The sequence below is a fragment of the Sapajus apella genome, unplaced genomic scaffold, assembly GCF_009761245.1.
Source record: "Sapajus apella isolate SASKATOON/1434 unplaced genomic scaffold, GSC_monkey_1.0 scaffold124, whole genome shotgun sequence".
Classification (NCBI taxonomy): Eukaryota; Metazoa; Chordata; class Mammalia; order Primates; family Cebidae; genus Sapajus; species Sapajus apella.
In genome coordinates this window covers 4,131,546-4,155,070 of record NW_022437064.1, presented here as the reverse complement: position 1 = coordinate 4,155,070, position 23,525 = coordinate 4,131,546, and the positions used below count along the sequence as shown (strand labels likewise).

Below are 23,525 nucleotides of genomic sequence, written 5' to 3'. Positions count from 1 at the left end.
GCCTGCCTCAGCCTCCCAAAGTACTGGGATTACAGGTGTGAGCCACCGCACCTGGCTGTGAAACACTGTTGACAAGACTCACAGGTGATGTTGCCTACCTCACATTTCATCACATTAGGAGGCACATAGGGGCTAGTGGTTCTATTCCTAGCAGATCACCATTGCACAGGTACTTTTTTTTTTAAGCTCACAATTGGCATATAATCTGTGGGATGATACTCTGGCATTTAGAGAGTAGGCATTTTCTCAACAATCTTTCTCCAACTGGTTTTAGCATCACAGTGATCCTTACCTGATAATTATTTCGGTGGGGGTTGCAAATGGTGATTTTCTCCCAAATTCTGTCATTTAGTAGCTGATTTTTTTTTTTTTTTTCTGTAAGGAAGAGTTTTCCCTTAACAACTGGTGAATGAGCTGTGTTCCACCATTCCTACCAAGAAGATAGATAATGGTTGTGTACTGGGCACTTCCAGTAGTTGCAAATGTTTGTTGTTTTCAGTTAGGACCTTTAGACTGTTTTCTTTTTCATATTCAAATTGTCTAAAATTTGATTAGTGTTATCACCTTTAAAGTGGCTTCTATATCCTTTTGAGTCTCCTCCATTACTCTCTGATTGCTTCCTAGCTCTCTGGCATATGATAAAACACATTCTCCTATACTTTCCCTGCCCAAGATCTGCAATCAGTCTTGTTTCTAAACAGCTCTGGTTTCTGGTAGGAATGTTTTTAGAAATCTAGATCTGAGTGCTAGGTATGCTTCCTCCTGTAGTGTCCTTGCCTTTTTGGAGGACACAGATAAAACAGCTAAAGGACAGTCTTTAAAAGCAGCACAGTGTGAACAATGGTATAGGTAAAGACAAGCTCTGAAAGGCCTCATGAAGGAGTTAAGAACTGAATTTTGATAAATGAAATAGGCGTGAAAATCAAATAGATGAGTAAACAAATAAAAAGGTATATATGAAGGTGAAGGAGAGGACATTCTCTGCAGGGAAAGAATGTGTTTATGGAAGTAGGAGCAAGCTGAGGCATATGTGTAGTAGCAGGTAGATTAGCTTTACTTTAAGGAAGAGTCCAAGTACAGAAATATAAGGAAATGAAATGATTGTTAGAAGGGATAGAGGCTTTGCTGTTCAGTTGAATATTTTTTTCCAAAATATAAGTGTTTCCTTTTAAATATTTTTTTATAAAAAGCATTACATGATCTTTGCGGAAATTTAAAACAGAAGTGTGTTAAGTGAAAACTGTCATAATTCTAGCATCCTAAAGGGATTGTAACTGTTTGGTTTCTTATCTTTCCAGCCTTTAACATATGTCTATATAGAGGTTGAGAGCATGGATGTTGTCTTAAGAGGCCCTGCCTTCAAAACCTGGACTTGTTATTACTTACCTCTGTGTTTTTTGGACATGTTAATCTGTGCCTTAGCTTTCTTATTTGTAAAATGAGATATCTATAATAATAGTACCTACCTCTTGGTGATGTTGTGAGGATTAACTTAATTCTCTGTTTTCTGTAGTGGTTGGATTGTTTTACAATTCCAACACAATGTACAAGCGTTCTGATTTCTCCACATCCCCACCAACATTTGTTGTTTTCTGTTTTGCTTTTTTCATAGTAGTCATCCTAATGGGTATGAGCTGATACTTCATAGAGGTTTTGATTTGCGTTTTTCTGGTGATTAGTGATGTTGAGCACCTTTCGTGTGCTCTTTGACTAGTATATATCATCCTTGGAGAAATGTCTATTTAAGTCCTTTGCCGATTTTTAAAATTGTGTAAATTCATTTTTTGATGTTGTAGGAGTTTTAAAATACGGTCTGGATATCAGGCCATTACCAGATGCATTATTTACAAATCTTTCCTCCCATTCCATAGGTTGCCTTTCAGTCTGTACCATAGTGTTGTTATCCCCAGGGGATATTTGGGCAGGGTCAGAACCTTGTAGCCTCCAGCTGCATGACTCCTGAAACATAATTTCTAATCTTTTGGCTAATTTCTTAGTCCTACAAAGGCAGTCTGGTCTCCAGGCAAGAAAGATTCGGTTTGGGAAAGAGCTGTTATTTCTTTGTTTTAAGTGGTACCCAACCTATTTGGCACCAGGGACCAGTTTTGTGGAAAACAGTTTTTCCATGGACTTCGGGGTAGTGGGGACATGGTTTCAGGAGGAAACTGTTCCACCTCAGATCTTCAGGCATTAGTTAGATTCTCATAAGGAGTGTGCAACCTGGATTCTTGCATGCGCAGCTCACAATAGAGTTTGTGCACTCCTGACAATTTTTTTTTTTTTTTTTTTTTTTTTTTTGAGACGGAGTTTCACTCTTGTTACCCAGGCTGGAGTGCAATGGCGTGATCTCGGCTCACCGCAACCTCCACCTCCTGGGTTCAGGCAATTCTCCTGCCTCAACCTCCTGAGTAGCTGGGATTACAGACACGCGCCACCATGCCCAGCTAATGTTTTTGTATTTTTAGTAGAGACGGGGTTTCACCATGTTGACCAGGATGGTCTCAATCTCTTGACCTCGTGATCCACCCGCCTTGGCCTCGCAAAGTGCTGGGATTACAGGCTTGAGCCACCGCGCCCGGCCACTCCAGACAATCTAATGCCTCCTCTGATCTGACAGGAAGTGGAGCTCAGGCTCCACCTGGTGATGCAGTAAGGCCAGCCTGTCTGCTGCTCACCTCCTGTTGTGCAGCCTGGTTCCTAACAGGGCACCAACCAGTAGCAGTTCGTAGCCTGGGGCTTGGGGAACCCTTTTTTAAACTATAAGTTTCTCCTAAAATTAGTTTGGCCTGTGCCCAGGAATGAACAAGGACACAGCTTAGAGGTTAGAAGCAAGATGGAGTTGGTTAGGTAAGATCTCTTTCACTGTTTCAGTTACAATTTTGCAGTGGTGGTTTCAGTAGGAAACGACTTGTTCTGGAAGTGAAATGAGAGCACCTTCTCTTAACTCTTGACTTTTTCACTCTTCAGTGATTCGCAGTACTGAAAATAAGAATTACCTACATAGCAAATTCCCAGAGATTGTGATTTAATTTGAAGTGGAGAATAACATGGCTCTTTATTTTTAACAAGAGGTCAAACCCCCTTTGTCATATAACCTAACATAGTTACACATTCCTCAGGTTCTGAGGAATAGGACATGAGCCCCCTTTGAGGGGCCATTATTCTGCTTACTACAATTCCCATCCTCCCCAAAACATTGAGTTCAGTTTTAGCTTCAAAACTGAAAAATCTTTAATGTTGTAGATACCTTTTTATGCATTTGAAATCTGTTTAGGTTGTAGGTTGTAGAGATAGGCTTGACCTGGATTTTCTTTACTTAACTGTTGCAGGCTGTGGAGGCTATAGGAAGAGTAAAGAGAAAGTAGTGAACATTCTAGCAGAGGATGGCGAAACTCATCCTTTAGAGCCCCTTGGGCAAACCTTTACAGAAAGCAGCTTTAGTGATCACTACGTCGTCCTAAGGATATTTTTTCTGTGTTTTTTTCTTAGCTTTTTTCGTGTCCATGTCTTACTAGTTTTATGTTTACAAAGATAAAACATTTGTAGGACTTTGTGAATTTTCTTAGCATTTTAAGTAATTTATTTCAGTAATTTTAAACTCTGTGAAGAAGAGGCCATCAGCCTCAAAACATAAATAAAGTCTATTGTCTGGTTGGATTATTCTTTTCATTTATTACTTGAGTTCCTTACTTGAATTCAGTTAATTACTTGGATTCATTTTCCCAGTTTGTCACTTCTTACTATTGTCTGAAATACGTTACATGAATGTTTTTTACTAAATGAAAAATCTTTCTAGTTATTAATCAGTCTGATCATTGAGTGAAGCATTTACTGAAACTCTAGCATGTGCCAGGCCCTCTGCTTGGCTCTGGGCAGTAATGGTAAACTTTGATATAGTCCCTTCTCCCACACAGCTTATGGCCTCAGGGCTGTGTCACATAGCAATTACATGGTTGATTGTGTATATGACTGATTGGGAATCTAGTTACTATAAATAAGAATCTGCAAAAATTTTCTTCCAATTTTTTCCAATGTATGATTGGGTAATTGTCTAATGGTTCTTTTGAAATTCTTCAGAATAATTTGTTGACATAGAAATTGAAATATAACTGTAACTACTATATAACATTTAGCCTAGTGTTTCTCGCTTATTTGAAGTAAAGTTTAGGTTGCTTTTTGAAGTGAATATTTAACAGGTGTTAAGCTTTTCCCAAATATTTAATTTGCAAAGTTACAGGTTTTGGTTTTTGCAAATAGTTTATAATAACTATTGCTTATTTACAATATTTTTTAAAATGTTTCTCATTAAGGAAGACCTGACACTAATTTCCTTTTTTGTTCTTCTAGGAATGTTTCAAAGGAAGCTGGGCTACTCACAAGTTACTACATAAGAAAGCAAGTAAGTACAATCACATATTTTTATACCATTTGTCTTAGAAGTGAAATTTGTGCCAGAAAACAAGAATTTTTCCAGTTCTGAAAGCATCCTGAAAACTAGAATTATGACATATTTTAAATTCTTTGTGATATGTAATCATGTAAATAAAATTTGTCTGAATATCTTAATCTTCATTACATATTTAACATGAAAAGATGAGATAATTGTTAGTATAGATGAATTTTGCTTGAGCCATACCTGATAATGCTCTAATCTTTTGACACCCTCTTGTCTTTGCTAGAAGTGTTTGCATATTGTAGTCAGGGGTCATGTGAGTGATTTGGCTTCATTTAATCAGATCCTTTTTGCTGTGTTCTTTTTTTTTTTTTTGAGACGGAGTCTCACTCAGCCACCCAGGCTGGAGTGCAGTGGCACATTCTCAGCTTATGGCAACCTCTGTCTCTTAGGTTCAAGAGATTCTCCAGCCTTAGCCTCCTGAGTAGCTGGGATTACAGGCACACACCACTATGTCCAGCTAACTTCTTTGTATTTTTAGTAGAGATGGGGTTTCATCATGTTCGCCAGGCTGGTCTCAAACTCCTGACCTCAGGTGATCCATCCGCCTCGGCCTCCCAAAGTGCTGGGGTTACAGGCATGAGCCACCGTGTCCGGCCCCTTTTGCCTTCTTTTAGTTTCTATTTGTATTGATTTTTCTACTCAGAACTCTTATTACTTTGCTTTTGGTGTTTTAATGTTATTACCTGCAGTCTAATGTTTAATTTTGTATTTTGAAGTTTTTTGTGTGACACCACAAAGTAAAACTATTAGCTGCTTCTTAGCTATTGCTGTCAGCCACACTGATGTCGCTGAGATTCAAATAGGCTTTTTTTTGCTCCTGCGAATTTATCCTGTAAATTCATGTCCTTAGAGTTGCCTGGTCTAATACAACCTGTCACAGTTGCCAGGATGGATCAAAGCTTGGTGGACAGCATACGGTTCTTGGTATAAGGTCTCTGTTTCTACATACTTGATCTTGGTGTCTTATATTCATCTACTTGTATATTTTTTTTAGGGGTTAGCTTATTTAATGAAGTTTGAATGTAGTTTATTTTTAGCAAAACAAATCTAATTGAAGTCAGCCTAACCACCATTTGAAGGAACGGGGAAATAAAATTTTAAAAATATATATTTTCTGTGGTTGTATAAAGTGACATCTACATTTAATGGGCCTGCTAGGCTGGTGTGGGAGAAATGTGGTTAGAGATGAGGAAAAATGATGTGACTCAGTGTAAGTTTATCGAAGCATAAAAGGCAGGACTTGTTGACTTGTTGATTTTTATTTGTTACCTCTGTCAAAGTGTAGACATGGGTTTAAATAATCTCATTTAACTTCATTCATGCATTACATCCTGTATTTCTAATGTGTCATGTATTTTGCAGAGCTCTTTGAGCCAGTTATTAGCATTTTATACCCAGGAAGTTAAAGCATTGGTAAATAATAAAGGGTTGAGTTTAAACAGTATGTTAGTAAAAAGCTTAAAATGGGCCTCTACCTCAGATTTGCTGATTCATTGATGTGTGCCTGTTTCTTCAATACTGGATGTCTAAGGGCAGGGCTATTTCCCTTTGACTTATACTACAAAGGAATAAACAGCAGGTGTTCCCTGTGTAAAAAGAAGGTAATTATTACAACATTGAATTTAGGCTATTTGCATTTTATACCTCTAGTGTTTAGTGTGGTGCCATCTTGTAGCAGGTGTTTTCTTGGTTCTTTTGGGATAACTTTTTTCAGTGATGAGCCTGCTGTTCTTAATCTCTTTGGCTGTGGTGGATAGAGATCATTCTCAGTTGGCCACCTCCGTTTCTTTCATACCGTAATAAATTGATAACAAGGACACTGTTGTGAGTGACAGTTCTAGAGGAGGGAATGGTGTAGGGAAGGGTGATCTTCAGAGCCAAGAAGAATCTCAGGAAAAGCAATGGGGAAAAGAATGTTGTGCCAGGAAGGAACCAGTGCATCTTTGAAGCTAACACTTCATTCCAAGAAATGATAGTGAGATAACACATAGCAAGCTGTTCTTGTCATGAAGATGATATATTAGGTTTTTTTTTTTTTTTTTTAATTGTATTATCTGCTGACCTCTGATTAATATTCATGTGGGATATAGATCTATAATTTGCTTTTAATATAGTTGACTGCTTTTGGTATTTGAGCAATTCTGGTCTCATGAAATAAAATGGGTTATATTTCCCACTTTTGTATTTTCTGGAAGAAACTATGAAGAATTGGTATTATTTGTTCTTTAAATGTTTGATAGAATTTACCAGTGAATCATCTGGATCTGGAGTTTGCTTAATCATAGAAGCTTAATTTTTTTTTCTTTTTTCTTTTTTTTTACTATCTCCAGTAATGGGTATAAGCAAATAACCTTAATTTTTTATTCAGGCCTTAGGAAATGTTCAGAATTTGTTTTTTTTTACTTGTCATAGTAAAGAAGACCATTCAAGATGGTAAAATCCTTAATTAAAATGGCATAGCACTGATTCTTGGGTGCATGTTTTTTTACCCTGTATCTTCTGTCACAGTGTACCTTAAGCAGCATTTACTTTTTTAGTATGATCTGTAGAAATTGTAGCATTTCACATCTCAAGTTGCAGCATTTCACATCTCAAGTGTATTATTGTACATTTTTTAATATATCACTGACATATTCAGTGTGTTTGTTTCTCATTTCCTAAAGTAAAAGGTTGAAGAATTTGACAAGTATCTTGAATAGCCAAAATTAAAGTATAAAAACCACATTTAATAAAAGAACTCTCAGTAATACTTTATTTCTTCTACTCTCCTATCCATTCACATTATTGTGCCTGATTTTTGGATTACAGAGAGAAAGTTTTATGTAATGTCTTAAACTGGCTTCCCCAAACTTTGTGACCATGAGTTACTCTGTCTTACCTCCAGAATGCTGGAATCATATATATGTGAGCATTAAATAAGCAAATCCACATGAAGTACTTAGCGTGTGTACCATGCATACTAAGTACTCAAAAACTATCATCTATGGAAGACTTGAGTCAGAATTTTCATCAGAAAATTCTGTCCCATGCAAAGCCTAGACATGTGTAGTTATTTTGTGTCAGCTGACCGGAGGAAGCAGCCTGCATAAAACTTTAAAGAATAAAGCCTGACTGTGATGAACTTTGGGCCAGACCTTGCATGTATCAGGTACTTATTGACACTACCTGCATTTTACCTGGGACTGTTGCATTGTGATGTTTGGAAGACAGCTTACAAGTATTTATTTACCCTTTGCTATTCTTGGGCAGTCTTTTCAAAAAGACTAGTTATTATGCACTTTTACTACCATCATCAGCTCAATTCAGATTTATTAGGTGTCTGTTATGTGGTTAGCACTTAAAGCTCAGATCAAACTGATCCTAAAATGCAAACAAATTTTCTTTTCAAGTGCGAATTTCCATTAAGTAAATTACACCTAGAGGTTAGAGAAGAACCTGCCATATTCAACTTTAGTTGTCTTGGTAGCTTTTGGGTCATGTTATTTGTTTGCTTCAAATTGTTTCTTTTTTTTGGTGACAGGTTGTTGCTCTGTTGCCCAGGCCAGAGTGCAGTGGTGCAATCATGGCTAACTGCAGCCTTGACCTCCTGGGCTTGAGCAGTCCTCCTACCTCATCATAGCTTTCCAAGTAGATTGGACTACAAGTGTGCGCCACTATGCCCAGATAATTTTTGTATTTTTTGTGGAGACAGGGTTTTTTCATGCTATCCAACCTTGTCTTGAACACCTAAGCTCAAGCAGTCTACCCGCTTTGGCCTCCCAAAATGGCTGGGATTACAGGTGTGAGCTGCTGCACCTGGACCTAAATTGTCTTTTGAATACAGACTGTGGGAGGGTAAAGTCCAGATCAACGGGAAGCTTTAAAAGATTTTTACACCCTCACCTTCTCCCATTTCCTTCCCCAGGAGTATGTTAGTGCAAAAAGCCTGCGTCTTGATTGCTGTTGTCTCCTAGGTTTTGGGAGAAAGTTATTCTTGAAGTTCATGTGTCAGACAAAATCACTTGAGGCAATTCATAGCTGAAGCAGGCTCAGTTGTCCCCCATTTGAACTGTTTTCTGTCATGTTTGACCCAAGTGGCAATGAGTGAAGTTTGTTCTTGTCTTGTGATGAGAAAGTTTTCCTATTGATGTTAACTTTCACAGTGGCTTTCTTGAATTCCAGAGGTGAGAAAGCTATTTTAAAATTCAGTAGCATGGTAGAATCTTCTCTTACTTTTATATTATCTTCCAAAGTAATGTGAATGGATTTTCTATATTTTTACATCCTTGTCATTTGTACCTTAAGAGCCTTTACAAAGTTGGTCACATGTTCTTTATCTAAGAATGCTGGACAGGGGCTGGCATTCTATGTCACTCTGCTCATGTGAACCACATAGTCTCTGTTTCCTCATGTGTACAATAAAGAAATGACATTAGATTGTCTTTAAGATCCTCTGGCTTTAACATTTTATGATTCCATCTACTTTCCTTCATTTTATATTTTAAATAGATTGTTTAAGAGGGGTGTTGTCTTTTTTTTTCCAGACACTTCTAAAATCAGTTTGAAGTTTGACTTTTAAAACCTATGGTGGAATGACAATAATCAGGAAAAGGTCTGAGTGCACTGGGAGATGTTTAGGCCAATACTTGGTCTACGACGGACTTGTATGCCTGCTATTTAAAGTCTTGGTGGTATTTTCATTTTACTATGTAGATAAGAGGTATAGCCAGTGTGTTGACATTACAGGCACCAGAGAGGATCTTCTGTGTGAGTGGGATTCTTGTGTACATTTCAGTCAGTACATGTAGATTAATAAGTACATGATTGTGTGTATGGACATGATTCTTAATTTTTCTGCTGAATTTTCAGTAACTTTAAACGAATTGTTCCTTCCCTTTGTCTTTGCCTTTTTCCTGCCTCTTTCCTTTAACAGTTTCTGAAAAGAGGCAAATGATGGTTATAAAGTTTTCAAAGCAATTTGAAATAATTGACTTGAAAGCCATTGATCAGCTTCGTGAGAAATAATTTTTTTTTGAGATGGATTCTCCCTCTGTTGCCCAGGCTGAAGTGCACATAGTGTGATATTGGCTCACTGCAACTTCTGCCTCTCTGTTTCAAGCAACTCCCCTGTGCCAGCCTCCCGAGTAGCTGGAATTACAGGTGTGCGCCACCATGCCTGGCTAATTTTTTTTTTTTTTTTTGTATTTTTAGTAGAGATGGGGTTTGACCATGTTTGTTAGACTCGTCGTCTCGAACTCCTGACCTCAGGCAATCTGCCTGCCTCAGCCTCCCAAATTGCTGGAATTATAGGCATGAGCCGCTGCGCCCAGCTGAAAAAGAATTATTTTTGATTTAAAATTTGCTTTGGGATTACTTAGGATCTTTTCTTTTAGTAAGAACATAATTCATTTGTAACATCTGATCTCACTCAGTTGGGTACGTTTTATGAGGGCTTATGTTGCATATTTTAAAATGGGCTTTCTGTAAATTGGTGTGGCAAGAATGCATTTAGAAAAGCTGTCTATGCTGTTTCTGTTCGATGTTGTGTAAAAACTTAGAATTATGTTTACATGGAGTTTTTTTTCTTCCAAACCCTTAGCTTTTCGAAAAGGTGTTAATGAGGGTTTTGAATGTAGCAGTAAAGCAGTAGCTTTGGTGATTTAGGTTTGGGCAGAGGTTTGGTGGATTTTTTTTTTTCCCCATTTATTTTAGTGCATTTTAGGTTTTGGGGTACATGTGAAGAACATGCAAAATTGTTGCATAGGTACACACGTGGCAGTGTGATTTGCTGCCTTCCTCCTCATCACCTACATCTGGCATTTCTCCCCTTGCTATCTCTCCCCAGCTCCCCACCCCCCACCGTCCCTCCCCTATTTCCCCCCAACTGACCCCAGTGTGTAGTGCTCCCCTCCCTGTGTCCATGTGTTCTCATTGTTCAACACCCACCTATGAATGAGAACATGCGGTGTTTGATCTTCTGCTCTTCTGTCAGTTTGCTGAGAATGATGGTTCGGTGGATTTTTGTGCCTGGGCTTGTTGGCTTGGTTTTAAACAGGTAATATTCAAAGTATGCTGCTGTTCACTAGCTTGACCACTGAAACATTCCTTTCCCTCCTTCTCCTCCTGCCTCATATCTATTCCTCCGTCTCCCAGAAGATGAAAAGGCAAAGCGAGAAGTGTCTTCGTGGACTGTAGAAGGGGATATTAATACTGACCCATGGGCAGGTTATCGATATACTGGTAAACTCAGACCACATTATCCACTGGTGAGTAAATAAGGTAATAAGAACTTAACATTCCAATTTTCTATTTTCCAAAAATGATACTTGTAATTTATTTTCCAATAGTGAATCATATAATCAGGATTGAGTTTACAAAGGAACTTGGACTTTAGCTCTTCAGCTCTTATGATGCATCTTTTGGGAGCTGGTAGTTTGACAATCATGGAAGAAGTGGAAAAAAAATTTAGATGAAAGAACGAAAACCCCAAAAATACAAAAAAAAAAATTAGCCAGGAGCAGTGGTGCGCACCTGTAGTCCCAGCTAGAGTTGGGGTTTCTCATGTTGGTCAGGCTGGTCTCAAACTCCTGACCTCGGGTGATCCATTTGCCTCAGCCTCGCAAAGTTCTGGGATTACACGCATGAGCCACTGCTCCTGGACCACACTTCTTTTCTTTCTTTTTTTTTTAAATTTTTATTTTTTTCACACACTTCTTTTTAAATTAAAAAGTGTTAGCTCTTTCATCTAAATTTTTTTTCACTTCTTCCATGATTGCCAAACTACCAGCTCCCAAATGAGGCACCATAAGAGCTCAAGAGCTAAAATACAAATTTGAGCTCAAGAGCTAAATACAAATTTTGTAAAAATACAAAATTAGCTGGGCATGGTGGCGCATGCCTGTAATCCCAGCTACTTAGGAGGTTGAGGCAGGAGAATCAGTTGAACCTGGGAGGCGGAGGTTGCAGTGAGCCGAGATCATGCCATTGTACACCAGCCTGGGCAACAAGAGCGAAACTCCGCCTCTAAATAAATAAATAAAATAAAAAGAAGCGTGGAGTAAGGTAGAATAGATATTTTGTTGCTGGCACGATGGTGGTGTGTACAGTCGTTCCGTGGTATCCATGGATGATTGGTTCTAGGACATCCTCCTCACTCCCCACACAGTTAGCAAAATCCACTGATGCTCATGTCCCTTAAACTCAACCTTCCATATCATGGATTGTGTATCAACAGATGCGGAGCCCAGAGACATGGAGGGCTGACCGTATTACACTTTCCTAAAATACTTTATTATGATATATTTCTCTCTTTCTGTTCTTGGCAGATAGGACTTAGCGTTTTAATGTAAGAATTAATTCAAGTTGAAATCTATTTGTCACCCTTAAATATTTAAATTCTCTTTACTGATGATTTTCTTTTTAGAAAAGAAATACATCTTTAATCTTTAAAAATTAGAAACGTAGGAAAAACATAACAAAATCTCCTTAATTCTGCCTTCCAGAGAGAATGACTAGGAACATGTTGGTATATTTACTTTGAGACATAATTTTATTGTTTATTGTTGTTAGCTTGCCAGTTTGTTTGGAATAATGTGGGTGTCTTATTATTAGTCTCTATCTAATCTTAAATCTTTGATGACCTTGGGCACTTTCCCCCTTTCTAAAATACTGAGAAAGGGGTGGCATTAACACCAGAAAAAGTAAAGTGTAATCTCAATGAAGTAGATATCTGTTATAATATTTAAGGTATCATTTAAAACTTTTAAATGGACTTCTTCTTCCCAGTTTTATTTATTTTTTTGTTGGTAAATCAGTTTTAACTAACTTCTTTGATGTGTTTAGATGCCAACAAGGCCAGTGCCAAGTTATATTCAAAGACCAGATTATGCTGATCATCCCTTAGGTAAGCTCTGCTATGTTGATTCTTCATTTTTCAATTTGTGGGCTTGATGACTACTGCAAAGTGAAGGAATGCTTTTCTTGTAGAATTTTTCAGTGCTATATTTCTAATAAATGCAAACAATGTGTTTTCAAGAAGCATTAAAATGTTGAAGAGAATTAAAGATTCTTGCCCCCATTAGAAATCTACTTCTGAAAACACTGTTTATGTAGCTGTTAAAGACTATATTTAAAATAATACTGTATTTTATGTTGTAATAACAACTTCTAGACTTACTAAAAAACCGTTTTAATTTTAATATTTCCTCCTATCTAAATTAAACAATATCTATTTAGGAAAAAGCAGATGGTAGAGGCCTGAGTGAATGCGTAACTAAAGACTTTGGACTAACATTAACAGAAGTAGTAATGTTGGTGATAGTGATAGTAATGATGAGAATGATGATGATAGTTCTCTTATAATAACTGATATTTATTTTTGCTTAACTATGTGTCAGGCACTGTGCTAAGTTCTTTGCACGTGTTACTCCATTTAACACTTTCAACACTGCTGAGGTAGGTTCTGTTGTCTTCTCCATTTTTATAGATAATGATACTGAGACACCCAGTGAAGATAGGTAATTTGCAACACAGGTCAGTGGAACAATCTCTGACCTTAGGGCCTGTACATATAATTAATTTAGGCTTTGTGAAATTACTGATTTTGCATGTCAAAAAGGGTCAACTATCACCAATTTTGTGTGGTTTAATCCAGCAAGCTAAGCTGTCTTTGCTTTGTTCTCTAAGAAGTGGGGAACTGTATTACATACATTCTTATGAATATCATTTAAAAATTTTAGTTAAACTCAACTATTTCAGAAAAATTGAAGGAAAAGATAGTCTGAATGATAGAACACTGTTGAGGATGTATAATTTCATTATTTTTCTATTTAATATTCTTAAATGTAGTATTAGCTTGTATTTAAGAAAAACAAACATAGATAATAAGGTAAATTCTAACAATAAAATGTTATGTAGTGAAAGTAAATTCTGTTCCTTAGAGGTAACCACTATTAACCTTTATGTGCAGAACTTTTCAGAACTACTCTATATGTTTAAACACATTAGGACCCCGTCCCTGCCATCTGTACACAAATGCCAAAAACTATCTATACCTTTTCACCTTGCTGTATTTGCTTAATATGGTCTTAGAAATATTTCATATAAAGCTACCTCCTTTTTAGTGAATGAAGTATTCTGTTATGTGGTTGTGTATCATATTTCTTAAGACAGTCTCCTACTAACGAATGTTTAGATCATTTGCAGGTTTTTGCTTATTGCAATTTGACTGCGGTAACTACTCATATCTTTGTCCATGTGTCAGAGTATTTCTGTAGGTTGATGGTCTAAAATAGGTGGATCAAAGGATATAGATAGACATTTTTGATTTTGAGAGACAATACAAATTTCAGATACTTTTTGCCAGTTGTTACTTCCATTAAAAATACATGGGAGTCTCTTTTCTGCCGTATTTTTCCCAGCATAGTATGTTGCCAAGTTTTATGATCTTTGCTAATCTGAAAGACGAAAAATGTTATTTTGCTATTATTTTAATCTGCATTTTAAAATTATGAGTAAGGTTGAGCATCTTTTCATATATTAAATTCATTTATATTTTCTTCTCTTTTGAAATGTTATTTATATCCTTAGCCTTTTTCCTCTGTTAGGTTACTAGTTTTTTCCATATTGATATATAAATGTTTGTATATAAGGGAAAAGAATCTTTTGATGTATGTTTTTAAAACTGTTTTTTCCCAATTGACCATTTATATTTTGTCATTACATTTATTACAGACTGAGTATCCTAAAATAGTAAAATTTATCAGTGTTTTACAGTGTGTATGGCTTTATGACCTCAAAACACCTTTTTGGTTCAGAAGTTATAAAAATATATTCCTGTGTTTTCTTTCAGCATTTTAATGGTTTCACTCTTTTTTATGTATGATAAAAATCATTTCTATATCTGAAACTTACTTAGTATTAGGAGTTAAAAAGGGATGCAACTTAATTTTATTTTCTCAGAAGAATACCTGGTTATTACATCACCATTTATTTAAAAAATCAGCCTTTCCTTACTGATTTGAAATGTAACCTATATTATTGTATTACGTTCTCACATGTCTTTGGGTCTATTTCTGGATTCTATTCTCTTTCATTAATCCATTTGTCTAATCATGTACCATTGCCAAATTCTTTATTATCATAGCTATATAATGTTTAATATTTGGTAGGCCTTGTTGCCCCTACCTTTCCTCTTTTTCAGAATTTTCCTGGCTATTCTTGCATGTTTGTTTTTCATGTGAAATTTAGCATCACCTTGTCTGGTTCCCAATATTATCCTGTTGACATTTTTTATTGGGATAGTATTAAATTTATAGATTAATTTTGGAAGAATTGACATCTTTACAGTATAGAGTCTTCCTGTCCAGGAAGAGGGTATGTTTTTAAAATTTTATTTGACTCCTTTTATGTCTTTCAGTGGCTTTTTTAGATTTTCTTCATGTAGGGCTTTCATTGCTAAATTTATTCCTGCGTACTTTATTTTTTTAGTTCTTTTTGTACATAATGTCTTCTGTATTTTTTAGTTCATTATTTGTATGTGGGAAAGTTACTGATTTAGATGTATTTACCTTATAATATGTCAACTTGCTGAATTCGTATTTCTGGTCATTTACCAGGTAATGCACCAGATAATTCTTATACAGATATGTAATCATATCTGAAATTGAAAGAATTTTGTTCTTCCCTTTCTAGTTTTACATGTCTTCTTTCTTTCTCTTGTTTAATTGCATCTGCTAGTATTGCCAGGACAGCGTTAAGTAATATTGCTGATAGTGGGCATTCTGTGATGTTGGTTCTCAATTAGAGATTTATATTTATCATGTCAATGTGGTAGCTGGCCATATTATCAGAATTACTTTCCCTCTAGATGATTATTTACCTTTTCTTTCTTAATTTATGAATGATGAATTGGATTAATAGATTTGCCAGTATTGAACTATCCCTGCCTTCTGGTATGAATCTCACTTGCATCCTGCTGTATTCTGTTTTTTTTCTCATTAATACTTGTAAATAAGATTAGTTGATGACATTATTTTTGTTAGATTTTGAGATAATTGCCCTCCTGGCTTTATTGCTTTTCATGTGTTTAAAACTTTAAGCTAACAAATTTTATTAGTGAAGATTTTTAGGGCAATATTTTAAAAACTTTGCCATTAGAAATGGCTTTTATACCATGATCTTTGTATGGGTATGTGTATGTAAATTAACAGATTTCATGGCAGTACTTATTCTTACTCCATATATTATGAGTATAGTACTTTGTTATGCTGGTCTAATATTTTCTATCCCATTTATTTACTTTTAAAAAATATTAATTGTGGCCCAATAAAAGGTCACAAACTGTGGTTTAAAAAACTTTGGCTCCTGTTTCAGAAAATAGTGTAATTAATTAGCTGTTGATGTATAGTTGCTTCATGAGATGATTATCAAAGTAATTTGTAAATTCTGTGGTACTTTTCAAATGTGTATCATGGACTGAGCTTGATTATCACACTGCCTGGCATATAATAAGTACTGCATAAGTATTGGCTGATTTCTAACAGGTCTGAAAATTTGTCCTGTAGAATTTTTCTTCAATTGGTTTAGCATGTTTCCTTTTTTAAAAAAATTAAATTACTTTTAATGTTATTTTTTTGAGACGGGTCTCCCTCTGTCGTCTAGGCTGTAATGGAGTGGCACCGTCTAGGCTCACTGCAACCTCTACCTCCCAGGCTCAAGCGATTCTGCTGCTGCAGACTCCCAAGTAGTTGGGACTACAGGTGCATGCCACCACGCCCGGCTAATTTTTTGTGTTTTTCATAGAGACGGGGCTTCACCATATTGTTCAGGCTGGTCTCGAACTGCTGACCTTATGATCTGCCCTCCTTGGCTTCCCAAAGTGCTGGGATTACAGGTGTGAGACCCTGTGCTCGGCCTATTTTTTTTTATTTTTTGAGATGCAGTCTTACTCTGTTGCCCATGCTGGAGTGCGGTGGCATGATCTCAGCTCACTGCAGCCTCTGCCTCCCAGGTTCAAGCGGTCCTCCTGCTTCAGCCTCCCGAGTAGCGGGACTGTGGGCACGTGCCACAATCCCTGGGTAATTTTTTGTATTTTTAGTAGAGATGGGGTTTCACCATGTTGGCCCAGGTGATCTTGATCCCCTGACCTCAGGTGATCCACCCGTCTCGGCCTCCCAAAGTGCTGGGATTATAGGTGTGAGCCACCTCATCCGGCCTGCAAGTTTCCTTTTGATGTTGAAAATGATTTTTTTAAAAAATCTTATCTAGACCATCCCAAATTATGAGTTACTGTTGTGTGAAACTGTGAGACTACTATTTTTATGCCAGAGGTATATAATTATGCTAATAAATACTACATCTTTTCATTCATTTTAGTTTTACTTGCTGATTTTTTGTTCCAGGAATGTCTGAATCTGAACAGGCTCTCAAAGGTACTTCTCAGATTAAATTACTCTCATCTGAAGATATAGAAGGGATGCGACTTGTATGTAGGGTAAGAGTTATTTTTTTCCCCATGGGGTAAGAAATGTTTAAGCAGTACATGACATGGAGTCAGGGATTTGCTGATTTATAAACATAGCAAATGTTGTATTGTTAGACTGACTAGCCACACTCTTCATTAAACCATTGTTAGTATATAATTTTAGTCAACAGTTGTTTTCTTCTTCAAAGCTTATTTCAAAATTAATATGGTGGATAATCTGTATTTAGATGACAGTTCTTTACTTTCTGTATTCTTTTTTAAAAGAACCAGGTTTTTAATGATATATAAAAACATTTTGTCATTTTATTTTCACAAGTCATAACATAGGAGTAAGTTTAAGGCTCAGAGAGTTACGCTAAAGGCCTTTTTGTGAAATACCTATGATCAGTGGTAATAGTGGTTGGTACTTATCAGGTGAAAAAACATATTCTGAAGAAAAATATAATATGTTCATACTATTCATTTAGATATGATTCTTAAGGTTTTTATTCAGTGCTTTAAAAGTGATTTGATTGTAATTTTGTTTGATATTCTGGAGAACTTTCTATTCCTATGATTTACTTGCTGTGATTCTTTGAGGAATTATTCATCTTTTTTTTTTTTTTTTTTTTTTGAGACAGGATCTTGCTGTTACTCAGGCTAGAGTACAGTGGCACAAGTATAAATCATATAGATCATAGCTCACTGTAATCCCAAACTCCTGGGCTCAAGCTACCCTTCCACTGCAGCCTCCTGAGTAGCCGGGATCATAGGCGTGTGCCACTACACCTGATTACTTTCCTTCTTTCTTTCTTTCTTTTTTTTTTTGTAGAAACAGGATCTAGAAAATCTGTTCTATTCAGGATCTGTTCTTTTCTTTTCCTCCACTTATCCCCATTATAGAAATGAGAGAAGACTACCTCCATGAGTTGATGATTGTTTAGATTACCTAGGATGTATATTTTCACATAGAAATCAGCCAAGTTTACTGCTGCTTGCTCATTAGCCCAATTTTTTATAAAATTTACATGTCTTTTTATACATTTACATATTATATATTCATATATTTTCTTTAAAATTGTAATATTCAAGGGGAGATTCATTTTTACCAATCTTCCACAGTCAAACAGTAGAAAGGGTATAGCTTTCTATTTCTATGTCTTTTTTAATGTATTAAGTATTCCTTTTTTACAGCTTGCTAGAGAAGTTTTGGATATTGCTGCTGGCATGATTAAACCAGGTGTAACTACTGAAGAAATAGATCACGCTGTACACTTAGTAAGAACTTTACTTTTTTACTTTGAGAAATTTTGTTACGTTACTAGTTGCTTTGAACTTAAACATTAAGTAGACTTCAGTTCTGAGTGTCTAAAGTAACTTGGCTAAGCTCATTTGAAAGCAAATTTTTGCTTTCTTTCAAATACGGAAAACATTCATGATCAGTTTTCCTGTCCTTAAGAATCTATGATATTAAGGTTGGAGGTAAGGTTGAAAAATCTTGTTTCTGAAACAAGATATTTATAATAAGCATTTCAGTTGAGCTTTTTATGAAATGATTGTTTTTTATCTGCTTTAAATAAATCCTGCTACTACAGACATCAAATATTCTGAAATAAAAACAGAATAACATTTCTGATGCTAGATTAGTTAAATGTTTCCTTTTAAATCTATAGTATCAAGGCAATGAACAGTCCAGATAAATATCTGTAGTAAGTATAGGGATTTTTTTTTAAAAAATGAAGATTTTCCATCAAAGAGAGACTTTAAGACTTTAGTAGATGAGTGCACACATTATATGAATAAATCAAAAAAGATGAGTGATAATTAATATAACATGGAAAACAGATAAAAATGTGTTCTTATAAACGAATGCAAATTATAAAGACCTAACAAATTCGTAAGTATTTTAAAGATGTTTATATCCATTGATTTGTGGAATGATGAAACTGGCTCTCTCTTCTGCTTGGTGATGTTATTGTAAATTGGAACAACCCTTTTGAAAGTATTTGACGATGTGTATTGAGTTATGAAAATGTTTATAAATTTTTTTTTCAGAATCTTATTAATCCTGACTTTTGGGTATTGTTTCATGTGTTAGTATAAGATGTACAGTATGCAGTAATAGCATTTTGAGTATGTTCTGTAGGCCAGGTGTGCAGGTGCTTCTTTTACATTAACTCATTTAATCTCACCAACAACCTCTTGAGGGTAGGTAATATTGTAATCTCCATTTTATAGGTAAGGAAACTGAGGAGTAGAGAGGTTAATTAATTAAATTATCCATGGTTACACAACTTGTAAGTGATGGAATTGGCATTTTCAATCTAGAAAGTCTAATTCTATATACTCTAAACTATATAATGCTATGAGAAGTAGAGAAGTATATTCCTAAATGGTGGGAAAGCCACAAAGTTTGTAAGATTTTTTTTTTTGCTAGTTGAGGAAACTTCATATTAATTTGGATTTCCAGTAAGAGTGGAATTGCTAGTAAAATGTTGGTATATTCTACATATTCGACAAATAGTATATTGTGCAACCATTAAAAATATTAGCCTGAAGACTCTGGAGTGGGATGGACAGAGAAATTACGTATGCTGTGATTACCACTGTGTAAAAGCATCCAGTAAAGTAAGACTTGTTATGAAAAAGCAGATCATGTTTTTCTCTAAAAGTTCGTTTGTTGTTCCATTGAATGTGGTTATTAAAATGTCTGGAAGTACTTGACCATTTCTTTTTTCTTTTTTTTTTTTTTGAGATGGAGTCTCTGTCACCTAGTCTCGAGTGCAGTGGTGCTATCTCGGCTCACCCCAACTTCCGCCACCCAGATTCAAGTGATTTTCTTGCCTCAGCCTCCTGAGTAGCCAGGATTACAGGCGCACACCACCATACCCGGCTAATTTTTGTATTTTTAGTAGAGACGGGGGTTTCACCATGTTGGTCAGGCTGGTCTCGGACTTCTGACCTTGTGATCTGCCCGCCTCTGCCTCCCAAAGTTCTGGGATTACAGGTGTGAGCCAATGCGCCTGACCACCATTTCTTAATTATACTAGTAGTTATTTTTGGGGCATAGGGATATAGGTTTGTTTCAAGATAAGAATTATAATTACATCAAAAATGCTTGTTAATATTGACTTTAAATATTATATTTTTACTTTAACATATTTTTCATAAGGACTAGTTAATTCTAGAGTAATTCTAAAGTAAAATCTTCATATGGGGTAGTATTTATATATATTTGTAATAGCAGATTGAGTATCCCTTATCTGAAATGCTTTGGACAAAAAGTGTTTTGCATTTTGGATTTTTTTTTTTGGATTTTGGGATATTTGTATTATACATAACTGATTAAGCATCCCTAATTCCAAAATTTGAAATTCTGAATACTCCAATGGGCTTTCCTTTGAGTGTCCTGTTGGTGTTCAAAAAGTTTCAGATTTTGGAGGATTTCAGATATTTGGATTAGGAATACTTGTATGTAACTTTACTTTTCCTTTGTGCAGTTACCAGTAAACTGGTTTGTATATGTGTATCTGACTGGCACAAACCCTGTTGTATATTGTTTAAGATAATATTCAGTATTGTTCCTAAAATAAAATATTAAGGTCTTTATAGTGGCATGTGTACAACTTTTTTCACATTTTTCAAATTTTAAAATCTGATTCATTTCATACAGAGTTTTTTCTTTTGTATATCCCAATTTATTTTTTATGTGTTTATTATAGGCATGTATTGCAAGAAATTGCTACCCTTCTCCCTTGAATTATTATAATTTCCCAAAGTCTTGTTGTACCTCAGTGAATGAAGTCATTTGCCATGGAATACCAGACAGACGGCCCTTACAAGAAGGTGACATTGTTAATGGTAAGAAAAATATGTTACCTTCATTACTGTGGGCAAAGAAACAACAAAGCTTGGGGAATCTGACGGTGACTTATGTTTTCTTGACTTGCTTCCTGAACTTAGACATTTTCCTGTTTAAAATTCAGTATCACTCTAACTCTTAAATCTGTGGAAAGCTTTCTTATGGTTTTATGCATGTTGCTTTTAAAATACTTCTGGTGTGATGTGTTTGGTGCAGTGTGTATTTCTTTAATCCTTATCTCATATGTGATTGGTAGGTAAGTCAAAGATGTCAGTGAAATGTGGAAGTGATGTGGAGTCTAGTTGTTTTCCACTAGAAGTTCACTTCTCTTCTTTGAAGAGACCAGGGCAGGCTTTGTTATAGATAAAGGAAAACCGTTAGTAATATATGAAGACCTAAAGAGAAAGCTGAAAATCTTGCAGAAGTGCCTTACTTGAGTGAAAGTAGCTTTAAAGGCCCCCTATATTAAGCTACCTTGGGAAGCTACAAGTATAGAGAGTAGAGGAAGTAGCTTAAAAGACATTAACGAAGACTTTTCTGATGATATTTGTTTTTGTTTTGTGTTTTATTTTTTTGGAGACAGGGTCTCACTGTCACCCAGGCTGGAGTACAGTGGTGCCATCATGGCTCACTGCAGCCTCGACTTCCCTTGCTCAGGTGATCCACCCACCTCAGAAGTAGCTGAGACTACAGGCTTTTGCTACCATTCCCAGCTCATTTTTTGTATTTTTTGTAGAGATGGGGTTTTGCCGTGTTGCCCAGGCTGGTCTCAAACTCCTGAACTCAAGCAATCTGCCCACTTTGGTCTCCCAGATTCTTGGGATTCTAGGCATGAGCCACCACGTCAGGCCTAGATGGTATTTGAATATTGATGAAATTAGACTCTTTGTTAATAAGATAACTTAAAGGACCTACGTATCAAATGAGGAAGCATGAGCCCAAGTGTTAGAGGCTGCAGATAATTGATTGTGATGCTAGCTGTGAACGATAGCTGAAATTTAACTGTGACACTGTTTTTATTAGAATTGCTACTGCTATCTGTTCATGAAGTTCCATAGGTTTTGAGGCCAACCCTATTTTTTATATAAACCCTGTTATTTTTATTATATGCAGAATGTATAAGGTTTTTCAGGAATGTATGTGTTGCACTAGAACCAAAATATCTGTATTGTGATGTTAGAGGTTGATTGAAATATATGGTTTAAAAATACTCAGTGTGCTCCCTAGGTAGATTATAATGGTATAATAGTAATCTGTATTCTTAAACATGGGGCCAAAGAGAAGGATGAATACCCACAAATAAGTGAAAAGCAAATGAGTTTTTAAAAAGCAGGTGTAGAACAGTGTAAATTTCTATTTTTCTTTAGCAGGAGTAGGGAACTTGTAGAAGATAAATGAAAATGGTATTTTGTATTTAATGTTATAATGTAGCAAAGTCTTCAATTTAATGTTAACTCTGGTAATTTATCTTGCATGATTGTATCCCACATACATTTTTCTATGATTATAAAAACCCCCATCTGTTTCATGTTCCATGGGCCATATTCCCGCTCTGCACAGTGTGTTCAGTTACATCACACTCAGGGAGCTTCTGTTGGACGACAACTATCCATTGGTGTCTAACTTGAGAATACGGAAGTTATCGGTTTCATTAAACTGTTAGATGCTGTCATGTTGGACAAACACTTGAATTTTGAAATGAAAATATAAGGTCTTTATATTTGCACATTCTCTTGCAGTGGACATCACTCTTTATCGCAATGGTTATCATGGGGACCTGAATGAGACATTTTTTGTTGGAGATGTGGATGATGGAGCACGGAAACTTGTTCAGACCACGTATGAGTGCCTGATGCAAGCCATCGACTCAGGTCAGCCTCAGTGTTGGGCACCTGTTGGCAGTCCTATGTGTTGATGGGCCAGGAATGACTAGGTGCTGCAGCTCTGTGCATTCCTTGTACCTTCCAGGTTTGCCCCCATTCAACTTGAGGTAGTTTTGGCCATTAGCAGTAATGGATGAAAGGGTGATTTGGGAATCCTTTGGTGGTGGTAGACCAGATGAATAGTTAGCACTTTTTGTTTCTTCTGTGATTTATCTTCCTTTTCTTTGCCTGATAAATGAGGAGGACTGTGAAGATGGTTTTTTAGTGCAACTTTTACTCTATTTTTAAAATTCAACTACATAAATATTATGTTTTCCTTATAAAAAATTAAAACTGAAGATTGTGAGTGAAAAATGTGATTCTACTTTATACTTGCCTGCCCTCTTTAATATTTCTCTGTTTTCTCTAGAGATATCCACTGTTACCATTTAGGTTTTTTCTCTCTCCTTTGAATTAATGCACACATGTATGTGTATGTGTTAATTAGGTTAAATGGAATCATAATATTTGTAATGTGTAACTGGCCTGTTTTTTCAACTGATCTTCTCAAGTTAGCATATTACCTACAGACACAGATTTACCTCATTCTTTTAATGGCTGTGTATTATATTCTGTAGTATTAAAATGTCTATAACTATTCTGTTGGATTTTGGTGATTTCCAGATTTCTTGCTATTGTACCAATGGGTTGGGGTGTATTTCTGGAGGATTTTCTCAGGCTATCTTTGTACATATAAACAACTTATCCAGGCTTTTTTGTTTAATCAGTATCTTATGGGGATAAGAGAAGGAAAGGGGCTGGGCGAGGTGGCTCACGCCTGTAATTCCAGCACTTTGGGAGGCTGAAGCAGGTGGATCACCTGTGGTCAGGAGTTCGAGACCA

The 23,525-nt window shown here is 36.0% G+C and overlaps 1 protein-coding gene across 3 annotated transcripts in view; it reads left to right on the top strand.

The window, feature by feature from the left end:
• Window positions 1-23,525, top strand: part of METAP1 (methionyl aminopeptidase 1) — a 53,526-nt gene that overhangs the window by 11,611 nt on the left and 18,390 nt on the right. For all 3 annotated transcript variants that reach the window (XM_032261563.1, XM_032261561.1, XM_032261562.1), the window contains exons 2-8: window positions 4,348-4,399; window positions 10,589-10,701; window positions 12,278-12,338; window positions 16,837-16,928; window positions 18,093-18,176; window positions 20,621-20,759; window positions 22,500-22,631. In XM_032261563.1, coding sequence (XP_032117454.1) covers window positions 4,348-4,399; window positions 10,589-10,701; window positions 12,278-12,338; window positions 16,837-16,928; window positions 18,093-18,176; window positions 20,621-20,759; window positions 22,500-22,631 — 673 coding nt within the window. The remainder of the gene's footprint in view (window positions 1-4,347; window positions 4,400-10,588; window positions 10,702-12,277; window positions 12,339-16,836; window positions 16,929-18,092; window positions 18,177-20,620; window positions 20,760-22,499; window positions 22,632-23,525) is intronic.